Genomic DNA, 14,575 nt, shown 5'->3' on the forward strand with positions numbered 1-14,575 from the left:
CCCTGCGTATTTCATTGAATGTATCCACTGGCCCATCCCATCATGCATCTCTGCCTTTCCTCCAAGGCCTCTTGACTGAGACATGGACACACCTCAACTTGTAAATTCCCTTCTTTTCCTTTAATATGGGTAGGCTGTTGGAAGGGCAGGATTGGGGGATTCAGTGTCCAGAGGGCTGGGTTTAATGTGGCAGGCATGAAGGCTGGAATGCAGCCTGGCTCAGTCTCACACGTCCTTCCTGCACCTTATGACCAGGACTGGGGTTGGGCCTCAGCAGCTCACAGCTTCCCGACCAAGCTTTACACTTCCACCGAGCCTGGCTGCCTCAGGTGCTGCTGGAGAAGTTGGATGTTGTGCAGTAGTTTCTTCTGATGGCCAGCCAGGGTGATGCCCAGGCCCGGAAGGTCTCTGGTGGGGAAGGAGTAAATCAGACTTGGGCCGGCTTCTTCAGTAGCCCAGATGTGCCCCCTTGCCTGGGGCCCAGAGTGTCCACCCTCCCACCTCACCACCCATGCTTACTCCAGGCTGAGCTGAGCCACATCACTGAAAGTGGAAAGACCAAACTTTGAGAAGTTCTCCTGGTAGCACTCTAGTCCAATGGCTGAAAGCCAGGCCCGGAGAGAGTCCAGGCAAGGAAAGTCCAAGGCCACAGGGTTCAGAAGGGCCTGGGAAGGCCTAAGGTGGGGAGGGGCAAGCAAGTCAGATTTCCTCTTCATCTTACTCTCTCTGCTCAATTTTCCTTTTGGCTTCTATCCACCCTCCCTGCCTTTCCCAGGCTCCAGCCCCAAGCTTCAGACCTGTCCCCGGAGCCCCCTTCAGCCTGCAGGGTATCTGGCTTGCGGATCATCTTGTCAAATGCAGCCACCAGCTGGTCAAAGTGAGGCCGACGGGCACGGTCCTTCTGCCAAGTGTCTAGCATCAGTAGATGTAGCCCAGGGGGGCACCCTGGAGGTGGAGGCAGCCGGAATTCCTGTTCTATTGCATTTAGTACCTGCACGCCAAGATGAACATGTAGTGAGAAGCTATTGCTATAGGGGTATTGTGGGGTGGGGGAGGCTGTATTTGGGCACAGTATGAGGTTGAAGGTGGAAGGGAACTGCAAATTTTACAATGCTCCAGACATAAGGTCTCAGGATAGGAATGGCTTAGGAAGGGTGGGCTTAGGATATGAGAACATCGGAGGAATCAGAATGGGAAATCAGCAAATGTCTAGGTCCAGTTTACCTCCTGCTCATTCATGTCCCAGTAGGGCCGTTCTCCGTAGCTCATCACTTCCCACATAAGTATCCCAAAGCTCCAGACATCGCTGGAGCTTGTATATTTCCCATGAGTAATGACCTCTGGGGCTGCCCAGCGAAGCAAGGAACTTGAACTCTGAAGAGAAAAGCCAGAGGCAAAATAATAAGAGTTACATTCACTAGGCAACATAGACGCTTAGATGTCCTGGGAGTCTCACATCAGCATCTTTTCCAAGCCCCTTAGCTTTCCTAAAGACTAGATACACATTGAGACGTAGAGTCAAGGATTCAAGAACGTGACACTGCATGAGGCCATGGGGCTTGAGTGGAGCATTCAGAATTGTAATGTCACTCTGGCTAACTTTACATCCTGTGTTGATGGAAAGTAGGAGCTGGTTCTAGTTTTATGGGTCTCCTGTCTTCCTGTGTGCCCCCTTTTTTCTTAGTTTCTTAGCCCCCCCAATTGCTCATAGTCCAGGCTTCCCTCTCCTCACCATGTGACCGAGTCTACACTCCACGCCCCTCGATATCCCTCCTGTAGCATCCATCCCATATTCTAGCTTTCCCTTCAGCACTTGCTGAAGGACACTGACTCCCCAAAGCTCTGGACTCACCTGAGGACTGTGGCCAAGACGGGCCACCTTGCACACCAGGTGGCTGTTCACCAGCACACTTCGGGCACAGAGCGCTCGGTGCACAAAGGCAAAGCCGGATAGGTACTGCATGGCAGCAGCCACACCCCGCTGCATGGCCACAAGCTGTAGGCTACTGAACTGGCCTTCTCGCTGCTGAAGAGCAGAGGGTAGAGGTCACCAACAGGGTAGACACTAACATCTGTGCAAAACATACATCATCACAAGAGGGCAGTTGGGGGGGGGGGGGCAAATTTGGGAATCCAAATGTCCTGGGAATGAAGGATGGAGATCATGATGGAGGATGGTATAGAAAGGAGCAGAGCCATAGACTGTGTGAGAAAATGTGAGAGATCTGAGCTTTCCTCAACCCCCAAACCCTCCTCCTCCCCCAGGGCAGAACTGACCCTAAGGAAACTGTCCAGGGGACCAAGTTCCATGAGTTCTGTCAGCACCATGACGGGCCGGCTCTTGGTCACTACACCTTCCAGCCTCAAGATATTGGGATGCTGGAACTGGCCCAGCAGTGCTGCCCGGCCCAGAAAGGTCATCTTCAGGCTCTCAGCACCCCCTGCCCACAGGGCCTGGATAGCCACAGCCTGTTCCCGCCTTCCCCGGGGTTGTAGTCGGCCCCGGCGTACTTCTCCGAAGGAACCTGGAGGAATAGATATCAGCATGGATAAAAGTTTGAAGTGTTCAGCTGTGCTTAGAAGGAGCTCACCAAGTCCTCCCGGGCACCACCCGCTCCTCAAATACCTGCCCCAATGACTTCCTCAATCTTGATATATGTAGGGTCAACCTCTCGAGCAAGCTCTCTGATGGCCTGGCAGGGGTCCTCATATGTGGAAGGGTCAATGTAATACTTGACTCCAAGTCCTGAAGAGCACAGTGTGCTATAAGGGTGAGCGCCCAAATGCCCAAGCACACCCTTCTATTTCTGGAAGATGGTGAGGAAGAACCCTTTCCTCCCTGGGCACGTGCCTAGCTCCGGGCCCCCAATCCCAGCCATAATCCCTCTCCCCTTCCCAACCTGGGCTGCTGTACTGCTGCAGTTGCTCTGTGTAGCCAGTCCCACGCCGCTTCCTGAGAGGCAAACCAACAGCCTAGAATGACACCTGTTTCTGTTGGCTTGCATCAGCCCGACCACCCCGGCCAAACAGACCGCTTTCCAGCGGGTGGGTCTAAAGACCAAGGGGACTCTACCAGGCCCCTCCTTTCCATCTTAGCAGTGAACTAGTAGAAAGATATGCGAAGTGCCACAGGGGTTCATGGGGTTGTCAGGACTTGAATGGTACCGGGGTAGGTTGGGTAGGAGTGGCAGGGGCCTCACCGCTGGAAGATGACAGCCAGTACAGTGATGGCTGCCAGAAGAAGGAAGGCCAAGGCCCCCAGGATGGAACCAATCACCAAGGACAGCTTCTCTGGAAGCTGGGAGGCCAGCTCACCTGAGGGATGAGTGGTAGGGTCACAGGGGGGAGCCAGGCTTTGTTTGTGTCCACATGCCTCTGGACATCGCCAGTACCACACGCATACCCCTCACAGTGTACACTCATCCATTTGTACATCCTTCCAACCCTCCGTATTCAAGAACTGTCCACAAATGTCCTCACTACATGCATTCACACCTTCAACCCGACTCACATTGATTCACAGCCCCCGCTCTACTCATACAGCTTCTGAAGTCAGAGGTCGCCCAGAGCATCCTCCCTTCCCACAGACTCTGATCTGGAGGACGGCTTGTAGCTTTGACAGTCTCGAGACCCAAATGCCCATCTACGCTTCCTCTCACCTTGAGGCAGTGTCTGGAAATAGACTTTGCCCCCATAGGGGCCATGGCCAGCCGCAGTCCGTGCCCGCACCTGGAAGCCATAGATGTGGCCAGGGCTCAGCCGTGTCACAGTGGCAGTGTTAGTCTCACTGGTCATGGTGAAGGAGTGGGATTCATCTTCTGCCTAGGGACATTAATCACTCACTTACTTTGCCTCTGCTCTGATCCCCTATCTTTCTCTGTGATGTCCCGGGTGCCTTGGGCTCTTTGCACCTGCTTCATGCCCCACTCTACAGCCATGCCCTTGTGACGGCTGAGAGCTTTCACTGGCCCTGCTGAGGTGCCCCGACCCCCTGCCCACCTGGTCATAGTAGCGCAGCTGGTAGTCCAGGATATTCCCATTTGTTTGCTCAGGCTGAGGCCAGGACACTGTGATGCTGTTGGCTGCCCTGCTCACCTGGTGCATCACAGGAACTGCAGAAGGGACTGAAGTGCAGGGCGGAGGGTTATTGTTGGGGGGACTAGAGTGTCTGGGAGGATCATCACCCAAGGGTGGAGAGGGTAGAGTTCAGAGTGTGATGTCTAATGCAGGCTGGCTGGAAAACAGGGTGTGGGGAGGAGGGGAATCTGAGGAGCTGAAGCAAGCTGTCCTGAAGGAGAAGGAAAAGGGCTCACCTTCATGGCTGGTGCTGACATTGATGGCTGCTGCCTGGGGAGGGTCAGGGCTGAGCTCGGACACCCCATTGACAGCCTGCACTTCCAAGATGTATGGCACATGTGCTCGGAGCCCCCCAACTAACACTCGACTCTCGGTCAGGCCCCTCTGGCGGGGGTCGAAATGCACCTCATCCCTGCAGCGACGGCACGTCCCCCCACTGCTGGACTCCCGGTGGCCTCCACACTCCTTGCACACAACATTGAAGAGCAGATCTCCTCGTCCACCCAGCTCCTGAGGCAGGCGCCAGTGCAGCATGAGTGCTGAGCCTTGCACCTCAAACCAAAGCTCCCGGGGGGCCGATGGAGGGCCTGGAAGGGGTGTGGGAGGTTAGGGATTGTGAGGAGAGGATGATTAAGGAAGAAAGGAGACCAGAAGGTATGGCCAAGAGGATAGATAGTAGGATGTAGGTCATGAGGGGAGGGGCCAAGGAAACAGGAGAAGGCTAAGTCGTTCCAAGTGAACTCCAAAGCCCTTTCACCCACATTGTTAAACTAAGACCCCCCAACCCACCCATTTTCAGATTTAGTGTGTTGAGCTGAAACTCACCAGTGCAGGGAGCCTCTGGTGGGTCAGAACTGGCCCTGTAGAAGCCCTGGAGACAGGGGCAAACTGGTGCTGCAGAGTCGGAGGAGTGACTGCGGGCTGGACATGGTGAGCAGGGGACATTCCCAGCTAGGGCCTTATAAGATCCCTCAGGACAGGCTAAAGAGACCAAGGGGAGAATGTGGTGTCATCTTTACTTCATCCACCGACCCTGAGTTTCTACTCATTTGTATAAGGTGTCCTCTATTCCCCAGAGCTGGTTCTTAATTCAGAGACCTAGTCCCCATGCCCTGTTTCCTGGTGCACAGATCTATTTAGTCAGTAAGGAGACAGAATTCATGTCCACTTGTGAATAACTAAGTGGGCTGTGGGCAGGGCAACCTCAGAAGGAGGTGGTCCTGGAGAGGATAAACCCTCGGTAGTCATTCTTTTGAGCCTATGTGACACTCTTCCTCACCGCCTGGAAGCCACTAGCTCTGCAATGGACCTTTCCCAGCCAGATAGCTTATGGGCACAGAGGAGCACACATAATGTACACATAACATAACCCAAGAATGGAGCAACTTCTGCTGTCACTTTTTGGGCCTGTGGCCTTAGAGCACAAAATACGGGAATATGGAGAACTACAGCAATTCTAGAAATTTCATAAGAGCTCAATGAGTACCTCTCCCGAGGTGGCTAATTTCATCTATTTTGTGGACAAAGCCAAATTTGGAGTGTTCAGGAGAGAAATCAAGGCCAAGGGCATGCAGGAAAGGTTCTCACCTTGGCACAGCTTGTCTCCACGAGCAGGCTGGTGTCCAGGCTGGCAGCGGCAGCCTCCCACAGCTACCATCCACCTGCCTTCCCCATTGCAGTGTAGCCTTGGGGGGCTGCCCCCTGCCTGGCCTCCAACGCCATCCTCTTCTGGTTCTGCATGAGCTACACAGGTGCCCACAGCTGCCACCAACGAGGCACCTCCAGCTCCACTGGCCTGTGTCTCAGGAAAAGAGGCAAAGGCACGCAGCACGGAGGGACAGGTGTAAGAGAAGAGCTTGACTGCCACAAGGGCCAGACAGGCCCCTGTGTCCTGGAAGGCCACATAGAAGCCACGCTGAGTGAGAGGACCAAAGCTGCGCTCTTTGACATTCAGCTGCAGTCCCACCCTCTGACCAGTCCTGTGGGGTCCCACAGCCCACGAGGAAGAAGAGGAGGAGGCAGGGAAGCTCTCATCTGCTGCAATTGTGTCCACTTTAGTCCAGCGTTTGAGGTGCCAGGCCGAAATGCTGTCCGGGCTGTCAGGCTCCTCAGCCTGCCGGTAGTAAAGGGTGAAGGTCTCTCGACAGGTACCACCGCTCACACCCAGGCTGGAACAAGCTCGTACAGAGAAGTGAAGGCGGATGTGTGCCCTCTGGGCCCCTCGCCGCTCCACAAAGTGTGTCTGCAGCCAGTTGTCCTGCCCAGCACCTGGAGGAACCCCTGCAACGTGGCATGCTTCGAAGGTCCGAGTCAGACGGCGCTGGTCATCTAGAACACTCACCTCATCCCACTGAAAAGGGACCAGGGAAAACAGTAACTGCTCAGACTTTGCAGAGGGAGGTGACAGAGGGGCATTGTGGGGCTGTATCTGTTACATCGAGATCTAGCATTAATGACAAGCACAGAGAGGATACACAGAAACTCTGTTCCTCACGGTGGCTGCAGTCTTATCTCACACCTTATATCCAGTTTCCGCCCAGTTCCACTTTCTAGAGAACACTGTGGGCCAGAGTGATGGGTTCAGAATGAGGAGCTGTACTCACCCCACCTGGTGGGTAGGTAAGCCAGCCGATCTCAGAGGTCTCCCCTGTGGTATCCAGAAGCACCTCTGTGCAGACATAATGGGATGCATTGTATAAAGCCTCAGGCTGGCAAGGCTCCTCCCCCTCCATTCCATGGAAAACCAAATACTGTCACTCCAGATCCAATAAATTTGCCGGCAAGAGCTCAGTATCTGTGAGGACCCTGAGTCTAAAGTACTTGGTACAAGTTCTGGTCCCTCTCCCCACAGCTTTGCTTCCTTAACATCTTTTCTCTTTTCTGCTTTTTTTTATGTGTCTCCAGCCTTCACCTCCCGCCCTCCACCCCCAACATCTGGACTCTACAAGCTGATGAGACTCTCTTGCCTCCCCTCCTTCCTACCTTCCAGAGCCAGAACTGCGGGCCCCAGAACCAGGACCCACAGACTGCACAGCATGCCCGCCACTCTGCTCCCGGATCCAGCAATGTCCTCAGTAGCCATAAGGTATCTTCAGCACTCCCACCATCACCTCGGCCACCGCCCTGCTCTGAGGCGAGGATGCAGCTTTTGCAAGACCTGGGGTCTGAAGCCAAGATGGCGTCCTTGGATGAAAAGATGCAGAGAGGAGAAGTCATTTTCATACACAAGTTTGTATGTGTATGAAACTTCACATAGCACCTGTTCTACAACTCTCAAATGGTCCCTGAAGCAGCCATAGACAGAAGCCAGTAAGGGTTGACTCCTCTGAGTCTGTTATGGAAATTCTGCTTGTCTGTAGAGCAGCAGTTCTAACCTGTGGGTCATGATCCGCTTTGGGGTTTGAATGACCCTTTCACAGGAGTTGCATATCAGGTGTTCTGCATATCAAATATTTACATTACGATTCACAACAGCAGGAAAATTACAGTTATAATATAACAGTGAAAACGATTTTATGGTTGGGGTCAGCACACATAAGGAGCTGTATTAAAGGGTCGCAGCATTAAGAAGGTTGAGAACCATTGTTGTAGCACTCCCCACCTCAACTCTTCATGAGACTGTGTCTCAAGGCCCTCACTGTCAGAGAGGAGGCATAACAGAGTGCTGACGCAGTCTTACCCTCTTCGTCTGGAAGGAGATATTCCAGTTTGTCTTCATTTACTCTGTACCTTCCCTCCAGCAGCTAACCTGTATGGTAGTTAGAAGTCTCCTGTCATTAAAAGCAGGTGAGTGAGAGGCAGTTCACCCTTATAGACACGTGGGTTCGCAACAGGCCCTAGCAATTTCGCACAAAATATTCTAGACATTTCACAGAGATAGTGAAGCAAATGGGGACAAAGAAAGATGGCTTTGGGGTATGATGGGAGGGGAGGGAGAGAACAGATGTAAAAAGGACGCAGGCATAAGGGCTCTGAAAGATGAATGTTGCTGTGTTTGGAGAGGATAGAGCTATGTAGGTCTGGCACTTACTCTGAACAAAGGTTCTCTTCCCCAAGGGGTATGTTTTCTCTTGAAGCTTACAGGAAACTAAGCATATACCGTGAACATATGAAAGGAGGCTTCTTATTTGCTCATAACTGAAGGGAGGCATGCTGAAACAACAGTGACATGCCATTTGTTACACAAGTGGTTTTTGTGCCTTTGCCATGAATGCATATGCTACAATCCTATTCCCCAATGTGACAGTTTTAGGAGGTGGGGCCTTTGGGAGGTAATTATGCAAGATACCATGCACATGCATGATACTTGTTTAAATAAGGATATTCATGAGATTGGGGTTGGAACAATGCAGGGGACTGAACACAGCACTATCACCAAGCTTTGTCCTCAGACACTGTAAATTGTTTGTAAGAAAAAAGAATTGTTTGTAAAAAAAAAAAATTGTGAAGTGACTGAACACCAGTAGGAAGATATATGAGAAATTATGGCACATTATAAGCAACAAATATGAGCTGTTTATGTAATGATATGGAAATGATTTCCAAGTCAAAGTACTATGTGCACAATGGTATAAAGTAAACTCCTACTACTTGTTAACTTAAAAACAATAGATATCAATAGATATTGAGCTGGATATTTAGCTCAGTGGCAGAGCATTATTTTAGCATATGTGAGGCCCGGGTTCAATCCCAGCACTACAAATACAAAGCAAACCAATACATATTTATGTGGAAGGACATAACAGAATGATACATCAAGCCTGGAAAGAAAAAGAAAATGAAAGAGGCCAGGGAGATGTTTTTATTGTCTTTTTAATTTTTACAGTAAAATAGTCTTTCTTAAATATTATCTATCTTTTGAACTTAATGATGAATTTAGATGTATTTTTAAAACTGTAGATAATGCCTGCTTAGTAAAATGAGTCAAAATAGTGCTTATGTCCTATGAGTAATTCCTAGGCTCTTCATACAGCCATCCCCAACAGGAAACTTCCAGAGCCATTAGCAGATACAGTTTTATGTCCAATGGTCTGCAAAGGTATGGCTGCTTCTGGGGCCACAGAGAAGAGCACCTCCACAATAGGGGTGCTTTTGACTTTTACTGTAACTTGGTCTGAAAAGCTCACGTGGCACATGAGCAAGGGTGGCAGGATTCATTTATTTCTGTTGAGGAGAAAAATGAGAGGTGCATTGTTCACAGTATTGAGAGAACTTAAGGGAGAAGCAAACAAGCAAAACAAATAGCAAAAACTAAAGCCAACTGTAGATTGTTATTTGAGTTCTTGTTTGTTTGTTTTTTCATTTAATAAGAGTGAAGACATTCATTAAAAAAGTTTGATGATCATAAAGTATTCAGCAGATTATTTTGACGGTTGAGGTGAATCTTCAGATTCAGACCCAGAATATTGAAAATTAAAAACAAGCGTATTCAGTGGGAAAAAATGTCGCTGAGTCAGAATAGGAAGTTAGATCAATTCTTGCTAACCCAACAAACCAATCTCCTATTTATATATAAAAAGATTCGACGTGTATCTCCATTGCCAGAATAAAAACAAAGAAAAAGGGAACCTTGAGATAAGGAGCAATTGTTGTCAGCTATGTCATACCACTGCAGATTCTTCTGAAGCAAGTTCCAAAGGTGGCGAAACAAGAGACAAGACAGGAGTATTCCTCATGCCTGGAATACTAAGAAGGCAGGGCTTAGCACTTGACTTTCAAAGGCTGCTCTGCAGCTTGTAGCCACAACATCCCTCTCATCTGGTCCAGGAGGAGTATCCTGGCCTCAGCCAAGCATCCTGTCTTCAAAGGGCAAGAGATTAGCCTCAAGCCTCCTTGAGCCCCTCCCTCCTAGCATGTCTGAGATCCCCATTTCTGCTGCAGCTCAAGAAGGGAACTGGTCAGGGTTTGGAAGTCCTCTGACTTGAGGAAGGGCTATGGCTGATCTCAACCAGGAAAACATTCATATTTCAGATGTACACGAAGTTGTAAAAATATAAAATACCTGAAGCAACAGAAATGTGAATGTAAATGACAGCTCGGAAAAAGACCAACAGGACAGTTTCATGTGACAAATATCACATTCTGTGATTTTGTATCTTTCTTTTCCTCAACTCCTTCTCTGGGTCTATTGCTCTCTGCCTTTTTGATGTGATGGTGACACTAGATCACAAACCTGATACATTTGTTTTATTTATTTATTTATTTTTTTAATAATAAGGCAGGGTCTTAGGCATCAAGGCTGTATCTGATTTTAGAAACTGGCAAAACCTAAAAAATGGGTAGCATTTTAGCTCATCAGACATAGATTGTGAATTCTGTTTTCTATGAGAATGAAAGATTTGAAAGAAATTAAATCATCAACTCTAAATCTGTAAGAGCTTTAGAAATTAACAGTGTTTAAATGAAATGCTAACTATGATAGCTTCATGAACAAATCAGCTTATTTGATAGTTTATGCACTTCACTCTAAATTTAAAAAAATAATATAAACCAAATCAGCTTAAAGCAAGGTATGACAGAGATAAATTGGATCATTAAATCTGGTTACTATAGGAGGGTGCTAGTGATGGGGGATGTGTGGTAGGGACAATTAATTCTTACACGTGCCTGAATTGTTTTGTTCTTATTATAATGAGCACACCTTATTTTTATAGTTAAAAGTCTAAAAAAAAAGCAAGGATATATGAAAGGATGCTTTTGAAACCAGACACATATAACATATGTGTTTGCTTAATCTCTTTTCCCTGTTAGTTTTCAGAAACTCTAGGAATTTTCAACTATAAGACACAAGAGGCAAAGATTGGCGTGAAGGAGCAGAAGGACGTCAGTAACAAAGGCGAGGAAACTTATACTTGGGTGTTCTTTATGGCTGTCTCCCAAGAAGTTCAAGTTGTCATCATGCTTCTCAGTTTCCATGCAGGGCTAAAGTCTATGCCTACAAAGGGAAAGAGGGGGATAGAGAGGACTGGATTCTTGCAACATGTCGGGGAGGGGACTCCCTGGCAACAGAGGGAGGAAAGAGAGGAGAGAGAGAGAAAGAGAGAGAGAGAGAGAGAGAGAGAGAGAGAGAGATTTTCATGAGGTATGGTAGGCTGCTGTCCAGCAGGGATGGGAGTTGTCCCAAAGCAAGGGGTCACTGGCTTTAGGCCTCTTGCGGTTGCTGAGCTGGTTTTCACACCTGTTAGCTGCAGGGACCGTGTGGGAGGGGTCAGCACCATAGGCTAGTCCTCTGTCCTGTTCTGCAGCTGTTAAACACCCAGGAAATTCCAATATAATCCTTGCTCAGCTGACTGCTGCATTCTCTACCCTTTAATCTGCACCCTGGCGATCCTCTGGTGAGCTCTCTCCGTGCTCTGGCCTTGTGCCTTAGAAAAGGACCCCATGGGACTTCAGGGCAGCCTTCTGGGCAGACAGGGAGGAGGTAGCTGTCTTCTGACTCCGAGATCTTCTGCTGACCAGACTGAAGAAGCCAATTTGTGGAGTACCTAGCTGAGGACAGGTCTATGTCCCTGGAGATCTCTAGGCTCTGGGAATGTCCCCCAGGATCATGCTGGCTTGTGCTTCCCACTCCCAGTCTTTGCAGACAGGAGAGGCATTTAAGATGCAAGCAATGTCTAGGTCTAGCCAGACAGCCATGGAAAATGAATCACTTTGGCTGTTCACTGACTTGTGCTTGGAAAGAATATAAGGGAGGGTGTGGGGGTAAATATGTGTGAGCAATGAGTCCTAAGAGGTGATGGGAGAAAGCCCTGAGGGCCAGGAGTAGTTCCTGTATCAGCAAATGGCTGGTAGGGAGTATAAGGGAATATACCCGAGATGGGATAGGCAGCAGCAAGGAGCTGAGGAATGAGGCACAGGGGTCTTATGAACTGCTGTCCTTGCTGTGGGCCCTGCTCCATCCTCAGTGGCTGTGAGCTGCTCTCCAGAAAGATGCTTCTGCAGAGGCACCTGGGTGAGCATCAGGCAGAGAAAGGGGAGCCAAGGCCTCCTGCACCTTCAGTCGTTACCATAGTCCTCCTGCTTGCAGTGACATCTGGCAGAGTGACAGGAAACCTTGTGGCCAGGTTCAGGAGATGGTGAAGAGCTGGGAGAAATACTATCCCAGAGGAAGGCCCTGCCTTTCCCATGCTCAACCATCATGACCTGTTAGTCCCAGCATGCTGGTAACTCCATGGTCTTTACCAATCATCTGTTTGTTTGATGAATGGACCAATAGATTCAAAAGGACTTTTCTTTATGTCATTAGGTATGTACACTGAGATGCTCAGAGCAGTCTTCCTTCAAGACAAAACGTTCCACAGCTTTCAAAGGTCTGTAGCTGCTATGAGCAAGGTTCAATCCTTCAATGTCCTGTTACTGAGTCAGCCTGAAAGGACTGTCAACAGCCCCTCGAGTCACTCCCGCTGGTCTCTCAGCTAAGAAGCATCATCTCCCCTTCCAGAGCCACTTGAGTTAGGTTGCCCTGACGGGTGGAGGGCCTGGTTAACTGATTGGGAACAGCCTGGGCAGCTATTCTACATGGGCACTGCCAGGGACATTACAACATCAGTTATGCTGGTCCCCTGCCAGCTCCCCCAGGGATGGGAGGCGAGAGGGTGCCAGACGGCCAAGATCAGTGGGCAGGGGCAGAGGCAGAGGCAGACTGGGCCAAGCACCCAGATGCATAGAGGGGGTGGAGCTGGGCAGGAGCAGGGAGTAGACTTTGTTTGCAATTGGAGGGGGGTTGTGCTTAAGGTTGGGGCTCAAGATCTAAGCCTCTATCTCCAGGCTTGGGGTTGGGGGCGGTGTGCAGATGTAGATTGGCCCCCTGGCTCCTCCCAACAGCGAGAGAGTGGAGAGATGCCACAGGAGTCAGAGGCATGGACAAACCTTTTCCAAACGCTGGGAGCCTGACCTTTGGGAGGTTACCCCCCCCCCCCAACACACACACCCCATGCTAGAGAAAGAAGAGGCTCGCTGGAAATGGGATGGGCTGAATTCTAACACCTGGGATTCATAAAACAGCGGGCATTGATAAAGGCTAGCTAGGGAAGGGACAGTTCCTTGGAAACCTACTCCTGCTTTGGAGAGGTATAAACAGTACTCCCTCAAAAGACCGCCCCTCCTCGCCCCTAGGTTGTGCATAGGCCCAGGCTAGAGAGACCCTCTACTTTGCAAACCTTAATCCCTTAGTCTCCAGACGCAGTATCCTCTGACCTCCCAAATCCCGGGCTCACCTTCCCGCTGGCGTCCAGCTCTGCTGCTCTGCGCCCCTGAGGCCCCGCGGTGGACCTGCAGCTGGCAGATCTCTTCCAGCGTCGCGCGCGTCCTCTCGGGTCTGGGGACCTCGCTTCCCCACGGGCCACGACTGCTCGCAGTTTGGAGTCTCTGGGATTCTGGAGGAGGACCCGAGGCTGCAAACAGGGACTGCTCCCGAGGCGGGCCCCACGGAAAACCGTGCCAGGGAGGGTGCCACGATCAGAGTGGCCGAGCTCTGGTCTCGGGTTCGGACGCCTGCTGCACTGGAGCATTGGCTGGGCGAAGGCAGCCGGGCCCGCCCCCTCTCGTCCCTCCCCGCCTAGCCCGCCCCTCTCTGGCCCCTCCAGCCGCCCTCACGCTCTTCTCTTCCGGGAGCCGAGCCCGCCCTCTGGGCCTAGGAGCCAAGAGCGCGGTCCCCGATCTCCAGCGGGGCGAGCAGTTGAGATGCCTAGCGCGTCCTGGGCCCGCCCGTGTCCTATGAGAGTCGGCCTCTTCCCGCGGATCCTGGCGGGCAGAGGGGACGTGGGCCGGAGGATGGCACGCGTTAGGATCCGGGAGGAGGCGGTCAGTGGGCACCGCTGCGAGGCGTGTTTAAAACCCTGATGCTAGCGCTCGAGCATCAGCGGAGCAAAGCGCTACTGGCTGGCAGCTGATGGCCAGGGCCAGGCAGAAGCCCAAGCGCAGCGCCCTTGGCTCCTCCCTCCTCTTCTTTAACTCTAAGAACTAAAACAGTGGGGCTCCTACTCAGGGTTGAACTGAGGTGGGCGTGGGCAGAGCAAAGGAGGAGGTGGAGGGAGAAAGAAATCTTGGGTCACGGGAGCCCAGAACAGCCAGAGACAGTGCGGGCATCTCGGGGGAAACGACCCGGTGCTGGCTTCAAACTTGTATCTCTTTCTGTGCCTGGATCTGGTTCAGCGTTGGGGCTTCTGACTCGAATCTCCCCTTCGCCTCCTCAAAGGCAGGGAAGCCTGGGGCGGAGTCCGGGAAGTCTAATGTCTGTGCCTAGCTCAGACAACGCTTGGACAAGTCGCTGCACCTCTTGGGTGCCACCTTCCTGGCGCGCGCTCCGCGGAGAACCTCCCCACAGTGATGAGAGGCTATGGAAGGTACACTCGGTCGGTGCCTGGAGGCAAGGGCGGAACGGAGCGAGCGCTCAAAGAAGGAGACCCCCCCACACACACACAGACACACACAGTTCTGAACTGGAGTACCAGATTGGGGGTCTATTGTTTTGGTCCCGCGGAGCTGGGCTGCAGCCTTC

General features: G+C 51.1%; 1 protein-coding gene across 4 annotated transcripts; it reads right to left on the reverse strand.

Moving 5' to 3' along the window:
* Positions 1-103: 103 nt before the first annotated feature.
* On the reverse strand, positions 104-13,955 carry Ephb6 (EPH receptor B6). Of its 4 annotated transcripts, none has more exons than XM_055598338.1 (19): positions 13,293-13,955; positions 8,108-8,229; positions 7,757-7,825; positions 7,060-7,260; positions 6,681-6,745; positions 5,665-6,427; positions 4,903-5,058; positions 4,314-4,664; positions 4,000-4,124; positions 3,660-3,729; positions 3,201-3,315; positions 2,901-2,953; positions 2,627-2,746; positions 2,278-2,525; positions 1,853-2,026; positions 1,225-1,374; positions 798-991; positions 520-675; positions 104-408 (listed from the first exon to the last, which is right to left on the reverse strand). In XM_055598338.1, exons 4-19 carry the CDS (start codon positions 7,157-7,159, stop codon positions 300-302), a joined length of 2,949 nt encoding a protein of 982 aa, XP_055454313.1. In that variant the 5' UTR covers positions 7,160-7,260; positions 7,757-7,825; positions 8,108-8,229; positions 13,293-13,955; the 3' UTR covers positions 104-299. The 4 variants fall into 4 exon arrangements, with proteins under 4 accessions (XP_055454313.1, XP_055454311.1, XP_055454312.1 ...); XM_055598336.1 differs by having other exon boundaries at positions 3,660-3,822; XM_055598337.1 differs by lacking the exon at positions 8,108-8,229 and having other exon boundaries at positions 3,660-3,822.
* Positions 13,956-14,575: the final 620 nt, after the last annotated feature.

Source organism: Psammomys obesus, unplaced genomic scaffold (genome assembly GCF_907164565.1).
Source record: "Psammomys obesus unplaced genomic scaffold, mPsaObe1.curated_primary_1811, whole genome shotgun sequence".
In the NCBI taxonomy this organism is placed as follows: domain Eukaryota; kingdom Metazoa; phylum Chordata; class Mammalia; order Rodentia; family Muridae; genus Psammomys; species Psammomys obesus.

Coding starts and splice junctions, on each gene's coding strand:
- Ephb6 (XM_055598337.1), bottom strand. CDS start 7,159: ATGGCTACTGAGGACATTGCTGGATCCGGGAGCAGAGTGGCGGGCATG. Junction 5,059..5,664: donor TGGAGACAAGCTGTGCCAAG/GTGAGAACCTTT, acceptor TGGTCTCTTTAG/CCTGTCCTGAGGGATCTTAT. Junction 676..797: donor GAAGGGGGCTCCGGGGACAG/GTCTGAAGCTTG, acceptor TCCCCACCTTAG/GCCTTCCCAGGCCCTTCTGA.